The 17171-nt window shown below is 35.2% G+C and overlaps 2 protein-coding genes across 2 annotated transcripts; both read left to right on the top strand.

The window, feature by feature from the left end:
- Positions 1 to 6296: 6296 nt before the first annotated feature.
- LOC110705084 (uncharacterized protein At1g01500-like) lies at positions 6297 to 11099 on the top strand. Its single transcript, XM_021882917.1, has 3 exons — positions 6297 to 6594; positions 7411 to 8218; positions 10437 to 11099. Exons 2-3 carry the CDS (start codon positions 7532 to 7534, stop codon positions 10638 to 10640), a joined length of 891 nt encoding a protein of 296 aa, XP_021738609.1. The 5' UTR covers positions 6297 to 6594; positions 7411 to 7531; the 3' UTR covers positions 10641 to 11099.
- A 2548-nt stretch (positions 11100 to 13647) lies between these two features.
- LOC110705083 (BTB/POZ domain-containing protein At1g63850-like) lies at positions 13648 to 16945 on the top strand. The gene is made up of 2 exons (XM_021882916.1): positions 13648 to 14870; positions 16439 to 16945. Exons 1-2 carry the CDS (start codon positions 13734 to 13736, stop codon positions 16736 to 16738), a joined length of 1437 nt encoding a protein of 478 aa, XP_021738608.1. The 5' UTR covers positions 13648 to 13733; the 3' UTR covers positions 16739 to 16945.
- Positions 16946 to 17171: the final 226 nt, after the last annotated feature.

Below are 17171 nucleotides of genomic sequence, written 5' to 3'. Positions count from 1 at the left end.
CTCTTCTTTTCCGTCCATTTTTTTCTATCCAAACATAATTGGTTAGCAATTTAGATTATTACAAGCAATGTAGTTTGCTTGAGAGCGGAGAAGAAGTTGTTAAATGGATCTTCTAGTTCACTTTTTAGTATGCATTAAGCGAGCAGCTGCAACATACCTTCTAGGAACTTGTAGCAAGTGAAAGACAGTCAATCTCCATATGCACGTCTTTCTCTTAGAAAAAAGGTATTCTTTATCCTTGCGTAAAGCAGAATGTTAGATTCTCATTATGAAAAAGATTAGGTTTAAAGATTTGAAGGTCAATTCTTCCAATACATGATCAACCATGTAATTCTCAGAGATACGTTTACCATAGTTCAATTTTCTGTGATTGTGGAAGACTTGTCACTTGTGCATAGCACTTCTCCAGTTCTATTTTCAGGATTCCCCAGTGGACCTTCACCTCATAGAGATAGTATAAGCTCCATCCTGCCTGTATTAAAAGTGCTATCTCAACAGATTGAGACCCTGTATAAGATCTGAAAGTGGAGAGCTAGCATCTAATGTATGAGGGGTTGGTAGTGGAAATGTATAAAGAAAGATCAAGGGGCAAGGAGGTGATGAAGATCCTGCTGTGCCCAGGCGTGCTTTGGTGTGACTCTTTGATGTAAGGCACTCATTTTAAAACTTTTAAAGAAATTTGCATATGTATGCCTCAAGTGTGCCTCGCCTAGAGCTAAAAAGGCGCTCTACCCTAATTGCTCAGTGCCTTAGGTGCACCTTTTTATACACTTCGGTAACGGAGGGTGCAAACTCATTTAATATAAGTATACCACTTTCATGATTTAGCTCTTTAGCAAACTTACTGTGACAATATCTACCATCTCCATTATATTCAACCTATAACCCTAGAACATGTTGTGTATACTATATGCTTGATGCGTTGTATTTAATTTAAACATTAAGATTCCACTTTATATGTGTACAGAGTCACAGCCAGTCGTCATATTGTCATATACCTAGTTTGCTGCAATATTCTTTAGAGTAGTGATCATTTCCAGAGTGGACATACCTTGTGACAGTAACCTAAGGGCTCAGTTTACCTGGAAAACCAAGGGGTAAATTGTATTAGTAGTGATCAATTCTAGACTGTACATACCTGGCAATCCATGACTGCCTTTTCCTTTTTTTTTTGCCCCTCTTCCGAAATTCAGGATTAGGCACACCAGGTAACAACTCCATGAAAATCTCTTCACACAAATTGGCATGTAAAAAGGCAATTTTAATTGATGGAATATCCTACCATTAGTTGCTTCGAAAGAAATGAGTTCTGATGACAGTCATCTAGCAAGCGCTCGCTGTGTAAAAAGTCTATGAAAGTCAACCCTACCTTTGAGAGATTCTTTTTGCAACCAACCTTGATTTTGAATCTTTCCAAGAAGCCATCAGCCTCAACTTTACTTTGTATACTCACTTGCCGGCGTGCAGCCAATGGCTCTTTATACTTAAGTTCAAATATTATTTCATGAATTAGGCTTCTAATTTTTGTCTATAGCAGTAATTTGGTCAAAGATTTGTAAGGCCTCTTTTTAGGTTATTATTAATTAGAGTGACAGGTAAATGGTGAAAGTAGACTAGACTACAATGTCAAATTTTTGTGGGGGTGCATATATCATTCTGAAGATATACGGGTGCTTTAATCCTATATGTCATTCTTAAGATATATGGGTGCTTCAGTGGATCTATAAATATGTGTGGCATGATAAGATAATTGTTTGTGTGAAGTTGTGAACCTAAACAGTGTTTTACTGAAAGCAACTGATGGTTAAATGAGTTAATTCCTTGCATTTATATTTTCTTAAATGATTACACCTATACACCCTCTAAGTAGAGCCCTTATTCATGTTGGGGGAAGAATAATTCTTTATGGTGCTGAGCTGCTGGCCATACACAATCTTAATTTGCTGCTATTCTAATAATTTCAGTAGAAAGGGTATTTTATGCTTTCTATGGAGAATAAACAATGAAAATACAAGAAGAAGAATATTAATGTTCCACATACTTGAATTTTAAGCCTGTGTGTTTTACTGGTTTTGCAAGGAAGATGATGGTGTTCTTTTTCCTTCAGTGCACTGACTTGGTTCATCTCTTTGTTGCTATAGGATTTTCTTTGCCTTTGTGACGAGCTCTACAACACCTTTAATGGAGCAATTATATGATTAGGTGTTCATGGATCTTTTCTTGTAATAATTGAAAGAGTTGTGAGGGATTCCATGTCTGACAATTTGGACTTGTTCCTTGAGTCAACCAGTTACTTTTTCTTTTTATTTTTACAAAATTTTGAGCTCTGTATGATATTATTATCCAATTTCAATGGATTTAAGCCTGTCATAATTTTGCAAAAATACTATATTGCTATCTACTTATCTAGGTAGCTTGATTTCCTAGGTTTGATACATGCTGTGCTTTGTTGAATCTTCTGTGCTGGTCTTTTGAGTAGGAGAAGAGGAATACTTTAAAAAAAGGGATATGATAATTATGTGTACTTTGAGGACTGAGCTATGTGGGAGTACTGTGGTGCGAAAAAGAATTTTCAGGCTTGAAGTTTTGAGTCTGACATGGTTTTAAATCATGTATACTGAAGTACCATGATCTTCAAGAGATCCATATGATCTCAATATTCAATCACCATTCACATACTGCTCTAGGAGTTATAGGTAAATAGTCTGACATTAGTGAAGATAACCCATAGACAGGAGTGGCATTAGGCCTTTTTAGCCTTTCTTTAGGATACAGTATCTTATTTAACCACTAGTTCCTTTCATAAAAGCATCAATTGATCCAAATTGTTAGATGTTTGTTCTAATAGTTCCACATTTTATCGTAATATCTTGTTATTGTCTTGCCTTTTTTCTCTGTTATAGTGTATTTTCTATTCCTTTCCCTTGGTGTTAAGTCTTAGCTGTTACTGTAAGGATGGTCTCTCAAGCAGTCCACTAATTTTCTGTTATTTTTCTTTTCTTGGGATTTTAGACTTTGCAGTTCCTCGGTGACCAGAATCAAGATGATGTGTTAGTTTGTTTCCCTTGCTGGTGGTTCAATCTCTTTTATGAATCTTGGTTTAGGCTCCCACCTTTTAAGCAGTTTTGTTTCCTTCTTATTTCCATGTCCATTCTCCCATGTTTGTTGATGTAAGTCATCCAAGCTGGCTAAAAGCTAAATAATGCATTTTTCTCCCTTGAAATTGTTTTATTATGGGTTGGGAGCAAAAATTACAGCTGTACGGAGAATTTTCTTTGTTTTTTTCTTTTCAGAATGATTCTCTTTCTTGCTACTCTCCGCCATCGTTTTTCCATGGCCATTTCAGTTTAGTATTAACATTTCTTATACTAGGTGAAAACTTATGTTTAGCTGTATATTTTCTTTGTGGTTTTTGTGCTTGTGGAAGCTGAGCCTACAGTCCTTTTCTGTAAAATCACCTTTATGGTAACAAATACTCCGTATGCCTTTGAAACGGGGTGGTCATTGTACACTTATGTTAGTATGTACTCCTTACACGGTTCTTTCAGCCTCACATATGTGGCGAGTTTGATTACTGAGCTCTGAACTCTAATGAAAGTAGGGGAACTTATGGGGGCTTAGAAGTCTTTTTCTTTTTATGGATTGGAAAACCACATAGAGTTTAAAAATGGATCTTTTGCTGTGCAAGGTAGCATGTTGTGCCATGTCTTGCACTGAGATAGGCCCCATGAATTGGGGAACTTGAATTTTATTGGTTATGAGGCCAATGTTTGATCCTTTGATTTACATAATGTCTAAAAATGAGGGGCCGGACCCCTTGAAGGCTAAACAAATTCTGTCGTTGGGCTCCATGACCTCCTACGATTCACTCATGCATACTATGGTCTTGTGTTCAGAGGATCCCAACGACTGAGAAGAGAATGACAATGCAATTGCGCATTGCCGTTCCCTGTACCATGTTTATGTGAGGTGTGAAAGCACTCGTCATGACCTTTCTAATGCAACCGACCATTACCGCTCACTGTACCATGTTTATGTGAGGTGTGAAAGCACTCCTCGCAACCTTTCAAAAGTGTATGATGTATTGTTGCTATCACTTCCCAGTGGATGATGTAGAGCACTTGAACGGAAAATTCCAATAGGCACAAAGACCATCTTCAGCCACAAATTTAGTACATATTTTGTAGAAAATCTTGTGGGGTTAGGAAACTAATGGTCACTAGATTTGATGTTATAAGGAAACTTAAGCTGTGGTTGAGAAGGTTTTCTTTGTCAAATACTTCCAGAGTACATCTTTTTCTTTTTCTTTCTTTTCTCTCCTTTTTTTATTATTTATTTTTAGATTAATTGATAAGGGGTAGTTGTTTTGTTGGCAAGACTAATTCAGCTGAAGTGTTATTAGTGGGTAGTTTGTTTCTAATTAAGAAGCTTTTAATGTCATTTTCAGAGTGATTAACATCCTTTATACCAAATCTTAACTAGATTAATTGATAAGTTCGCCAGCATACGAAATTGTCAATGTTGTCTATGATCAGGTTATATAGGCGAAAAATTAATTGATGTTGCAAGAGAAGTACGACTTGTCAATAGACAATTTATATAAAGTAGTCCATATTACATTGAACTTTTTATCGTAATCAGTTTAACACAGTAAGAAATTATCCAAGAGTTAAAGTTTCGAGCTTTCCTTTTGGTTTAAATATTTTAAGCGAACGTGTTATTATTATTATTATAAAAGAGGTTTGTTTATCTCCCCTTATTGAGGACTCTATTTATGCTTGTGTTTAAGCAGAGTTTGCTCCTAAATTGGGGGCAAAGAGGCTTGGCTTCTCCAACCTCCATGTATGTCTCACGTGAACTACTGTTACGATCCGTGGACTTCACGTGACATGGCGAGGGATTTTTTTTTCCCCCTAAAATTTTGTTCCGAGGATTTTACTGCCAAAAGTACAGAACTCTATTATCACTGTCTGAAAGCAGAAAGCATGGGCTCAAGTTGCCAAAATACATTGTAATTTCATCTTCCATGAAAAAAATTATCTGGCTAATTTATATATTGTGGTTATTTCTTTATTCTTTCACCAATAGGGGAAAAAAAAAAAGGGAAGAAGAATTTTTGTTGATCCATAATGAAAAACTGCCAAGAAAAGGAATTAATGATTTTACATAAATGAAAGATGATTTACCAAAGATGTATACTCTATTAATAATGACTTGTGAGGATATTTAGCACTCGTTCTCATGATTATCCTCCTAAAGTCCTATTATTCCTAACAAAGAATGTGATGTTGACAATTTTGACATACTAAAATTGACGTTTAACTTTCCTATTTTATATGTAAAAATGTATCCAAGAGCTTAAATAGGATGAAGAAATGAAATCTTTAATATTATTAAAACTCAAGGGGAAAATATGTTACCATCATGTGTCATCATTTCTTTAATATGATTTGGTGCTATATGAGCGCTATGTGTCATCACTCACCACCCTAAAACTTTTCATATGTGTGACCTTCGTATTTGATTTTCCCATATAATGTAACTTCTAAGTAATTGCACAATAATCTTCATTTTAATTGACATTAATCACACATACACTAATGGTTGTTGATTCCTTGGAAGCTGTTTTCCTAGATTGTATACCAGTTAAATAATTATACAAAGTAATATTTACATAAGTTATTAAGTAAAATTAATAAAAATTAGCACCCATTAGTCTTAAATTTATCATTATTTTACTATCCACTTATAAATGCATTATTGTTGAACACTACACTTTAAATATAACTTTGATCAAAATTACAAATTATAGTGATCCGGGACATCACCCGGTCAATAACTAGTTAAATATTGAAATGCGTACCATAAATTATACTTCATATGAAACAATATTGATACATGATTTGAATGAATGCGGTTAAAACAAAAGTGCAATAAATTCATTATAATTATCGATGTATCAATTGATTACAAGGAATAATCACAAGTCCACAATGCCCTTAATCTACAACCATAACTATTTTAGTGAACATTGTTGTAATTTTGTTCTTATGTTCATGTAAAATTGGACATTAATTTTATTTTATCGTGACATTAAGAGTCTAGTATAATAACAGGAAATAAAATTAAGTAAAATATTAAAGTACCAAGAAATAAAAGTGTGACCTATTCTAAGACATTTTTTTCCCCAAAATACATTAATTTAACAAAACTCAAAGTGTAATCAAACTACAAAATTATCACTACTAGTATATTAATAAAATAATTAATTGTCAAACTTTATCAAAAAAAGGGGAAGGGTCAAATATCATCCATGTACGTAATCTAGGAGCTCCTACAAGTAAAACACATGATTTTTATTTTTTTTTAGACAAAACATATTTTTTTACAAAAATTAAAAACAACAAATACAACAACCAAATTACCAAATTCAGGATCTGGGCACTTTCTATCCAATTCCCTCTTTATCTGTTTCATTGAAAAACCCTAACTCTTAAAAAATCAATTGCCCAAAAAAACTTCAATTGGGCGCAAATACAAGTCAATTGAAGAGTGGGTAGAGCTCAGGAAGCACCCAAATCCTTGATATATTTGGTCAGTTTCTATATTATTTATTTGGGAATTACTGAAATTTCTACTGTTTTTTTTTTGCTATTTAATTATTGTTTTGATTTACCAATTGATCACACCTATGCACATATCGAAATTTGTCTCTTTATATGACGCTGGATGAGTCGGCAAAATTGTTGATCGTATAACTGAATTCAATGGTGGATTTTGTTTTGATTGATTAAATTGTGGTAATTGATTTGTACCAATTTTTCTGCTGTAAAATTCAGTTAATAATCAATTTTATTTATCTGGGTATAATATATGTCTTTCTTTTTTTTATTTAAATATAGTTGAAAATTATCTGGGTTTTTCCATTTGAGGTTGATTTTACATTTTTCTCTATTTTTGGATTTAACCCCACATCAAAATTTGACACTTTTTCCTCTTATTGTATTTTTTCTGCAGTTTCCATTCTTTCTTATCTTCTTTTGCAGGTTTTAGCAATTGGGGTTTAACTAGCTCTCTATATCACTATTTATCTAGATTATTGCAATTTAAAATGTGTATTATGAGCTGAATAATCCAGTTTCATCTCCTGTTGGGCTGTGTGAATTTGGAATTGAATAGTTGTCTCTTGTAGTCTGAATTGGTTAGGGGGTAAGGTTGCGTACATTTAAACCTCGCTAAGCTTTTGAGAGGTTTTATGGGATTGTTGGTATTGTTGTTGCTGTTCTCTTGAGCTTTTGAATTTACTTTCTTCTTGTTTGGTGTTTTATTTGGTTTTGGATGGTGTTATGCTTGATTTTAATCTTAGAGTATGTGTTCTTACTGTGCTTTACTTTATTGGTATTGCAACAGCCTACAGGCTTCCTATGTTTTCACAAATTTCATCTTCACTTTATGGTGTATCTCGAGTCATTCCATCCAACATCCTTGAAGGATTTCAAATAGCAAGAAGGATAGTACCTCTCTGGTTTTAATGGATGTGACTGTGAATGGAAATGGGTTCTTGGGCAACAATGGTCACTTGACTTCGAGACACTCGCCCCGTCTATCTTGGCTTGATTTACGAGTCTTTTATGTGAGAATTAGCAAGTGTGAAATTGATGATTCGACCCCTGAGAACCTCACTTTGAACCATATCCCATTGGATCCCAACACCCTTCTTGAAGTAAATGGAGTTAGAGCTAGTATATATTCTGATGGAGTATCAACTCTTCTCCGAAGGGATCGACTTGATAAGAAATCTGAAGAGGCTACATATGTGAGCACAGACAGTATTAGGATAACAGGTAGCGTGAAGTTTGAGGTACTTGATAGGGATGCTCTTGTCCTTTCTGGGTATTTAAATAAGTGTGAGAGCAATGGTTATATTGATGGTAGTGAATCTGATCATGTATCTCGGATGTGGAGCATGAATTGTGAAACGGATGCAACAGTGGGGACTGGCTTTTTAAAAGGGAAACAGTTAATTGGATCCGAATTAGCTTCACCGACCATAGAAGTGTATGTTGCTGGATGTTTCTTGGGGACACCTATAATGTTAACTAAAAGTTTGCATCTTAATTCTCGGAGAAAGCAAGTAAGAATGGCAATGCTAAATTCAATTCCTGAGAATGACTCAACTGAAAGTGAGAAAGAGTCTCCACCTCGGCTTCCTGTGCAGGTATTTTTTTGGACTAATTTAGGGTTTATTGATTTGTTAATGAACATGTTTCTCTTCAGGTATCTTTTCCATGAATTTAGTATGACCCTGCTGTAATCACATTACAAATGTGTCATATACTTGCATGATAGTGTTTACTCTTGTATAAAAAAAAAGGTTATTGTCGGTCTGTAAAATAAAGATCCTTATTTTTAAGGTGTCGATGTGATATGGGCTCTAGCACATTTTATATTTGTTATGATATGGGGATGGTGTAATTCTCTTTGTTCTCTGTGACAATGGGCAATTTTCTAATCCTTGTTATTTATAAAAACTATATGTGACTTGAATTGGGTACGGTGGAATAGGAATGGTTGTATATGCCATATGGCAATTTGGACACTTGGTATCATGTTGGAACCTGGCTTATATGGGTTTCTAGCACATGTTATGATGTAGGGATGGTATAGTAATCTCTTTGTTCTCTGTGACAATGGACATTTTTTTCCTTCATATCTATAAAAATTTTCTGTGACTTGAAGTGGGTACTGTGGAATGGAATAGGGATGGTTTTATATGACTTTTTGGTTACATGCTGAACTCTGGTTTACATGGGTTTCTAGCATATGTTATGAGATAGGGATGGTATAGTAATCTCTTTGTTCTCTGTGACATTGGTCATTGGGCATTTCTTTCCTTAATATTTATTAAAACTTTATGTGACTTGAAGTGGGTACTGTGGAATAGGAATGGTTGCATGGCAACATGGTTTCATGTTGAACCCTGGTTTACATGGGTTTGGGTCTTTGAGATCATATATTCCATCTTGTGCCCCACAGCCCACCTCCTTACATTGACATGTCACCAACTTAAAACCGATCGGAAATCTTATTGGTCACTGTGGATGAGTGACATTGCATAATCAAATATCATGGGTCATAAGATGATACATAGACACCTAGTGCTTGCTTGGTTGGTATAAAAGAATCATGAGAAGTAGATTTTCCAAGGAAGGGAAAGATTGTGGTATTGTTTGGTTGGCAAAACCATGGAAAGTCACACTTTCCACAAAATGGAAGAGTTGCAAAACTAGGCCCCCTCCCTAGGTTTGTGGAACTTTTTACTGGAAGTTTTACTTCCTATTCTCAACCGAACAACATTTTTTTACGTCCAATGAAATTTCACTTCCCAAAAAATTTCACTTCACATGTTCAACAAAACTACCACTTAGTACGGGATAAAAGTCCCTTTTGGATGAAATGTTATCTTATTAGCTGGATCGGGAATATATGCCTTCTAATTATACACTATATAGCTGTTGATTGTGTGCTTGGAGTGAGGGTATTGTATCAAGGGTAAATACATGAATATATGAAGAGAATGAAAGTGGGGGAAGATGAATTGAGATATTGATTGTGTTAGATGGAGGGTGGGGGAATATTTGAGGGTAATAGCTACCCACTATCACACTACCTGAAACTGAGGGTGCTTGTTTTTCTTCCCTCCTTCTCTGCCTTTCAGTATGAAAAAAATGAAGAAAATAAAGGTGGATGAAGGACTTGGAGGTGGTGGCTGATGAATTGAGATAATGATTGTGTAAGATGGAGAGTTTTTTTTTTTTGTTGTGTGTGTGTGTGGGGGGGGGGGGGGGGTGGGTGGGAAGGGTAGAGGGTAATAGTTACCCAGCACTACACTAACAGAAACTGAAGGTGATTATTTCCCTTCCCTCCTTCAGATTATGACAACATTAGCACTTGACCACCTCTTAAACCTTGTAACTTCTCTATTACTTTATTAAGGCCCTGATAAATTAGATGGTTTTATCCTTTAGAAAAGAGGGTCAACGACACTTAACCTTTTCCTTTACGTTTTTAGCTTGAACATGTACTGCTAGATGGTTATTAGAATATAAAGATTTGACATCATGTTTCATAATATGGTTATTTCTCCAAAAAAAAAAAAAAAAAAAAAAAAACACTGCTGAAATATATGTTTTCTTTAAATGCCTCAAAATTGGTTTTCAAATAGTGTCTTCCATTCTACTTTTCATTTTGTTTTATTTTTTTGGTAATTTGGGTGGATGTTTGTTGACCTCAACTATTGATTTTGTTTCTGGTTTTACTCTCCTCATTGTGAGTCTGAAAATAGACTGCAAATGCTGATTGTAACATGCTTAATCCTTGTATTTGCTTTTTTAAGATGATAGATCACTCCATGTTGTGTTTATTGTTTTTTACAGGTGGAAAATGAAGGATACAGCAACTATTATCCAGGTACCGAGTATTTTGAAGGCGAAGATGGTGAACTCTCATTTTTCAATGCAGGAGTAAGGGTTGGTGTTGGAATTGGCCTTAGTGTCTGCCTTGGAATTGGAATAGGCGTTGGATTGCTGGTTAAAACCTACCAAGGAACAACACGGACTTTCAGAAGACAGTTCTTCTGATCCATGACCCCCCAATGCTCAGTGATAGGTCTTCTCTCATTTGCCCTTTCATCGAATTGCTGCAAACTTATGTTTTAGATCGCACAGCAAGTAATGTTTCTGCTGTGACAATACATGGTAAATCGTGCACCAAGAACTTGCATACAAATGGCCACCCGCTTTGAGTGCTCTAAGCTTGCGGCTCAGCTAATGAAACACTATTTGGTTTGTATAGGTTTGTTAGCTTGTTTCATTGTGTAACACTCAAAATGCATAGTTATCTTACAGTAAGACGCAAGTTTTTCAATTGCTCCAGAATGTCAATTGCTGACAAGTTTTGTTGATGAGATTGGAAATGTGTAAAATTCCATGGACATGCTTTTTGAGTTGTAGATTTCTTAGTTGTGTGTATATTATGGTCCAGAATAATCAGTTTCTACAGAATTACTTACTCCTAAAACAGTCTTGTTATCTTTTGTATCATTTGCATTTTCTGTGGATTTTCAGTTCAGATATCAATTCACAATTCATGTTTGCTGGTTCATAGATGATTTACAAATCCAATTAGGTGTTGCAGGTGACGATGACAAATTGCCAAAGTTCATAGTTTTTATCACAAAAATATGGCATAAATTACAGGATTATACTTTGAACAGTTTATCGCTGCATGTTCCCCGGCCCATACACGAGTTGCCGAGCCAATGTAGTAAGGAGGGAGTCGTATTTTAAGTCAAGAAACACGGAAGCCCTAAATTCGATATACCTTGTGATACTGATTCGGATTAAAAAAAAAATGATTACTTGTGTATAAAATAACAACATGAAACATACAAACCTCCAGATTGAATAAATCCTTTGGGGTCGGGGTGAGTATTTGACATGCTAGCGAATTTCATAGTTTTGATTAGAAATTATACTAACCGAAATTAGATTGTGTGTTTGTGTTTTTGTTGGCCTTGTCTTTACCTTGACCCTATGATGACCCATTTTTAATGGAGAGTAGTGAAAACAGGTAGAGAGAAGTTTTTCAGGTGATGAAACATATTCATGATGGGCATGAGTGAAGAGTGAATCATGCTAGTTTCCATAAGTTTATGATTTGTTTATTGCTTTAATTATTTTATTATATTATGCTTGTAAGACTAACACAATGGTTTTAAGTTGGTTGGTTTTGTTAAGGGCTTACAATGATTCGAAGTTGTAGGTTGACTTCGTTTTACTTTGGTTTCACTTTACTTTCGTTTGGTTGACTTTTTAAGTTGAATCGTTTTGAATGTTTTTAAAAGTAGTCTTCCGCTGTGTGTCTTAGATAGTTGCCTTAGCCATTTTCAAGGTGGCAGTAATGTCTTAGATTTCCCTATTTCGAGTTTTAAACAGAGCAAAACAAATATTTTACAAGAAAAGAATTTTTTAGGGTGATACAGTTACGGAGTACGGACTAGTTCACAATCAATAACCGTAAAATGAACTAAACATGGCCTATTCCAGAGTTAAGGTAAAATACTATCCCTGAACTACTTTGGTATTTGTAGCATTTTAGTTTCTCAACTTTTGAACGAGGGAAAATGGTCCCTCAACCACCAATGACTCGCTTTTCAGGTACAAATTATCTAACTAAGCATAGTTTAGGGACCTTAGTGCACATGTGGCAATAATTTAATGATTTTAAAATAAATAGGGACTTTCAGCTGATGAGTTGGAATTAATTAAATTAGAAATAAAAGTTTAGGGCCCTATTGGGTGAGGTGGCTAATGTAATTATTATAAACCAAAGTTTAAGGACCTACGAGAATACATGATGCTCCCATACAAGAGTGGTTATAAGTTTTAACCCATAAATGTAATTTAGTTCTACTCCGTGTTAAATTAATTTGATTTCAACAAAACCAAATTAATTTTAGTAAAATTATTAACTTTATAAAAATATATAAGTGAAAGATATTTTAAGTGTGAAAATCATAGTCACGATTTACTTTCTTGTACTAAAATATGTTAATAAATCTCGCTAAAAAATCTAGCTATAATACGAAATTTTTTTGTGAAAGAAAATTTCCTTCTTAGCTCTTACTCATTCAGCTAAACACATTTAGTTAATAATGTAGGGCAATTATTATTTTCTCCTTTTTTTTTTGAATAGAATTATTATTTTATCCTAGAAATTAACACAAGATAAAAACAAAAAAAGAACCTTAAAAATTGTCACATGAATTGAATTTAATTAATTACATGAAAAAAATTGAAACCATTTTAGAAAATAAACTCATGAAAATAAATTGTCAGTTTGAGAGAAAAGTGGGGTGGTATTATTTTTTATTCTAGTTTTCAATCTTTTCATATTTCTATTTAGTTTTATATTACAAAGTTGGGTTTTATCATAGACACTCACTTTGAGAACACATAATTTTTTTTTTTTTATTATTTTTTTTTTTTTTTTTTTTTTGTGTGTGTGTGTGTGTGAAATATATAAGTGGTAAGGACTTAGAATTTGAGAATGTATGGTTAATGAGTTTAGTTGAGATATATTGTAAAAAAAAATATGATTATGAAAAAAAGTTAAGAAGAAAAGGAGTGATAAGAAATAATAAATATATCATGATTATCAAAATTTATTAGGAATTTTTATTCTTGCCAACTCACTTTATAATTATTTAATTGGTAAAAAAAAAAAATCTCACTTTATAAATCCCTAAGCTTTAATTTACTTTATATTTAATTTAATTATTTGACCGGTGAATTATGATCTAACAAGTGTTTAAACTTTTGCTTGAAAATAAAAATAAAAATAAATGACACATCATATTAAATGGTCCCTAAACTTTGCTTAGTTGGTTTGGAAGTCTCTAAACTTTGCTGATTAAGCTTTTCCTCCACGAGAAATGGTGAGGCTTGGGTGATTGATTCTGTCTCAATTAAAAGTTTAAAATACAACAAATACCAAGTTTAGGGGCTGTATTTCACCTTAGCTCGCCTATTCCACGTGTCAATCCTTTCATACTGTTTCTAGATAATGCTATCAGCACCCAATTATAAAGTTCGAAACCATATCTTCATTTCTCAATTTTTTTTCTCTCTTAAAACCAAAAAAAATCATTTTTCCTCTTCAAATCCCTCCAAATGTCACCCTACAACAACAACAGCAACAACCCAATCCCAAAGAAACGACACCGTATCAACAGCTCCACCCGCCTCTCCTCCCTCTCCTCCGCCGCCGATTCCTCCGTTCAACTCCTCTCTTCGCCGATCTCCGGCGGCTTCAACGATGCTCCCACCGCCGACATCCTCCTTCGCCTCTTCCACGACTCCGATTCTCTCTCCTCCATTGCCGAAACCTCCGATCCTTCTTCCTCCGATGAACTCCAGGTTTACCTTCATTCTTCTGCACTTTGTAGGGCCAAGTATTTCTCCGCTTTGTTCTCTGATCGATGGAGCAAAAACGATGATGATCGGAAGAAATTGAATTATCAGAAGGTAAATCTAGCGGTTTCGCCGAAATCTGGCTCGATTAATTCTCATTTGGTTGTTCTAAGGTTACTATACAGTGAGGATTTGTCAAATGCTGTTAATTCTGCTGCTACGGCGATTTCGATTTTGCCTGTTGCGATGAAATTGTTGTTTGATGATTTGGTTAAGCAATGTGTTAGGTTTTTGGAAGCTGTTCCTTGGAGTGAGGAGGAAGAAGAGGAGATTTTGAATTTGGTTCCATTTTTGAGTGAGGAAGAATCGAAGGAGCTTTTAGCTAGGGTTTCGACATCGAAATCGGATTCATGTGAGCAAATGCTTGATAATTTGCTGGTTTCAGCGAAGCAGAATCATCCGAATTTGGCGCCGGTGAAGGCGTTTGTTGCGAGGTTGTTGAGGGAGTTTTCGTCGAGGGAGTCGGCGAGGAGAGCGCTGGAGAAGGCGTTTCTGATGAGTTTGAAGGTGGTGAAGGGATCATTGGAGGAGTATTCGAGTCCAGACTTTCGAGGGGATCATGCTGAGACTGAGGCTATTCAGAGGTTGAATTTGCATACTGCATTGACTAATGGGAAGCACTTGGTGTGGCTTGTGGAGAGGATGATCGAGCTTCGAGTTGCGGAGATGGCTGTCAAGGAGTGGAGTGAGCAGGATTCCTTTGCTGCTGATTTACAGAGGGCGTTTCGCGATGATGCTTGGAGGAATATCGTGCCTGGGCTTCCTACGGTTGTGTTGAAGTGTACGTCGAAGCTTGCCTGTGCTGTGGCTTCAGGGAACATTTTAGTTGCTCGGCAGGTATATACTCTTTTGGATTAAGGTTAATGTTTGATACAATGTTTGATTTTTCGAAGATTATTGCTATGCCTAGCTATCTAATATCTATGACAGACTTTCAGTAGATGATCATTCATTATCGAACTTGTGATGTGAAGATTAAGCACACGAACTTAGATGAATAGACCTTGTTTAACAATACTTGCTTTTCTGGACCCTGTATGTCGGATGCCTTTGGTAGTTGGATTGAGATGACATCGGTTCTAGCTTTTCTAGACCTTGTTTCTAATGCTTATGGTCATTTGTAAGTGATTTGGCCAATTCTAACTTTTTCAGACCATGTTTCTTAAGCTTATGGTCTTAGGTTTGTAATAATGTGATCGTTTCTAACTCTTCCCGACCTTTTTTACCTCATACTTTTGGTCGTTGATCAAGGTTGCAGTTAGTACGTATTGAGTTGGCCTAATCTAATGTCAATGCTAACTAGTCACTACTTTTGCTTCTATTCGCATTTATGTGATCAATACTGTAATTTGGAGATGAAAGTGCTTGAATTGAAGTTTTCCCAAGTTTAGTGATGCTTTTGGTTTTTGGAAGTCCAGAGTTTCCACATGCTGAGTTTGTTTGTATGGAGTGACTGATTTTTATTGCTTCATTGTGACTGAAGGTATGATTAACATCAATTATTTGTGTTTTTGAGTCCTAGACTAATCTTTATTGCCTTGGCTAGTGTGTGCTTTAGTTTGTTTTGAATAAATGGGGTATGAAGCTGAAACTGCTTTGTATATTTAAACCTTGGAAATAAGACTAGTCTGCTAGAGAGGGACATCAGAAGTTCTGATTTCTTTTGTTCGTGAGAAATTTTGATGGCAACTGGACAGGGTTTATGACAGTTTCTTGAAAATTTTGAGGTGAGAACGTTCAAAAGAGATTGCATGCTGATATACTTGTATGTGCTTATAGACTTGTTACATACTTACATGTGATGATCGGCTGGATAAAACATAGACTTGTGTGTGCTTTTAGATTTGTATGATTTCTGTTTTGCTGGTTATTTTTAGTATATCTGCTGCTCTTGTGTTGGATTGCACTTTTATGTACTCGTTGGCTCATTGCATCCCTTTTAGGGGGCGTTTGGTTCGCAAACTGATATGGGTTTGGAATCAGGAATGAAACCATAGTGGTATGGGTTTGGAACTTGATTCTTAATACCATATGTTTGGTATGCTTATGGAATGCAATATTTTTCTTTTATTTGATACCTAAAAGTATGGGAATGAGCCAAACCCACCTCCTCCCAAGGTTTCTAAACCCCATACCTTGGGGGTTTGAGGTATGGGTTTGAAACTCTTAAAATCATAAAACAAACATAAGGTATGGGTTTAAATCATTCTAAACCCATACCTTGTACCTTAATTATGTGAACCAAACGCCCCCTTAAAGATTATGGCTTTAATTTGTTAGCTTAATATCTCATTGATGTTTATATTGTATATCTTTTCTTGGCTATCTTTTTAGGTTAGAAAATTTGTTAGCTTAATATCTCATTGATGTTTATATTGTATATCTTTTCTTGGCTATCTTTTTAGGTTAGAATGAAATTCGTGAAAGATTGGCTTCCTGTGCTTATTATATGCAAAGACAATGCATCTCCTGTGCTTCCCAGCCACAAGCCAGTTCTTCACAGTTCTACTACATTATATTTAGAACTTGAAGAGATATTCTTGAAGATAATCTCCACATTGCCCATGGACGATGCACAAGAGCTACTGCAGCAATGTCTAAGTTTCTCAACCCGAGATTCAGAAGACTGTCCCCATTTAATTACAGCCTTCAATACCTGGTTTCGGTGTGCAACCCGACCATCTTTGTCAACAAGTTTCTCATAGAATGCTTTACTCATGCTTTTCTTTTGTCGTAATGCTCTGTGTGGACTGGACTGGCTAGGATTTCGTGTGTTGATAGTCCTGTATAGACTATAGATGTAATTAGAACTTTGTTAATGAGCTAGATTGTGGTTTGATGTATTGATTCCACTTATGTACATTTGTAAATTGGACATGGTTTTTAATGAGAAAACTTGTTACGTTTTCTAATTTTGGTCCTGCTGAATGGGTGCATTTCATTTTGAATGCTAAGACTTCAAATTATAGTACTGCACACCATTTTATGACCTAAGGTACTCATATGTTCTTCGGATTTTTTTCTTTTTGCCAATAATTTCGTTTAGGCCAGAAAACTATTCCCAGAGCCTATTATGTACATTCGGGTGTACTATATAACAAATTCTAAGTTATAAAATATTGTACTCGGATAAAACTT

This window comes from Chenopodium quinoa, unplaced genomic scaffold (genome assembly GCF_001683475.1).
Source record: "Chenopodium quinoa cultivar QQ74 unplaced genomic scaffold, ASM168347v1, whole genome shotgun sequence".
NCBI lineage: Eukaryota > Viridiplantae > Streptophyta > Magnoliopsida > Caryophyllales > Amaranthaceae > Chenopodium > Chenopodium quinoa.
This window is presented reverse-complemented; position numbering and strand designations above follow the sequence as displayed.

Coding starts and splice junctions, on each gene's coding strand:
- LOC110705083 (XM_021882916.1), top strand. CDS start 13,734: ATGTCACCCTACAACAACAACAGCAACAACCCAATCCCAAAGAAACGA. Junction 14,871..16,438: donor ACATTTTAGTTGCTCGGCAG/GTATATACTCTT, acceptor CTATCTTTTTAG/GTTAGAATGAAATTCGTGAA.
- LOC110705084 (XM_021882917.1), top strand. CDS start 7,532: ATGGATGTGACTGTGAATGGAAATGGGTTCTTGGGCAACAATGGTCAC. Junction 8,219..10,436: donor CACCTCGGCTTCCTGTGCAG/GTATTTTTTTGG, acceptor TGTTTTTTACAG/GTGGAAAATGAAGGATACAG.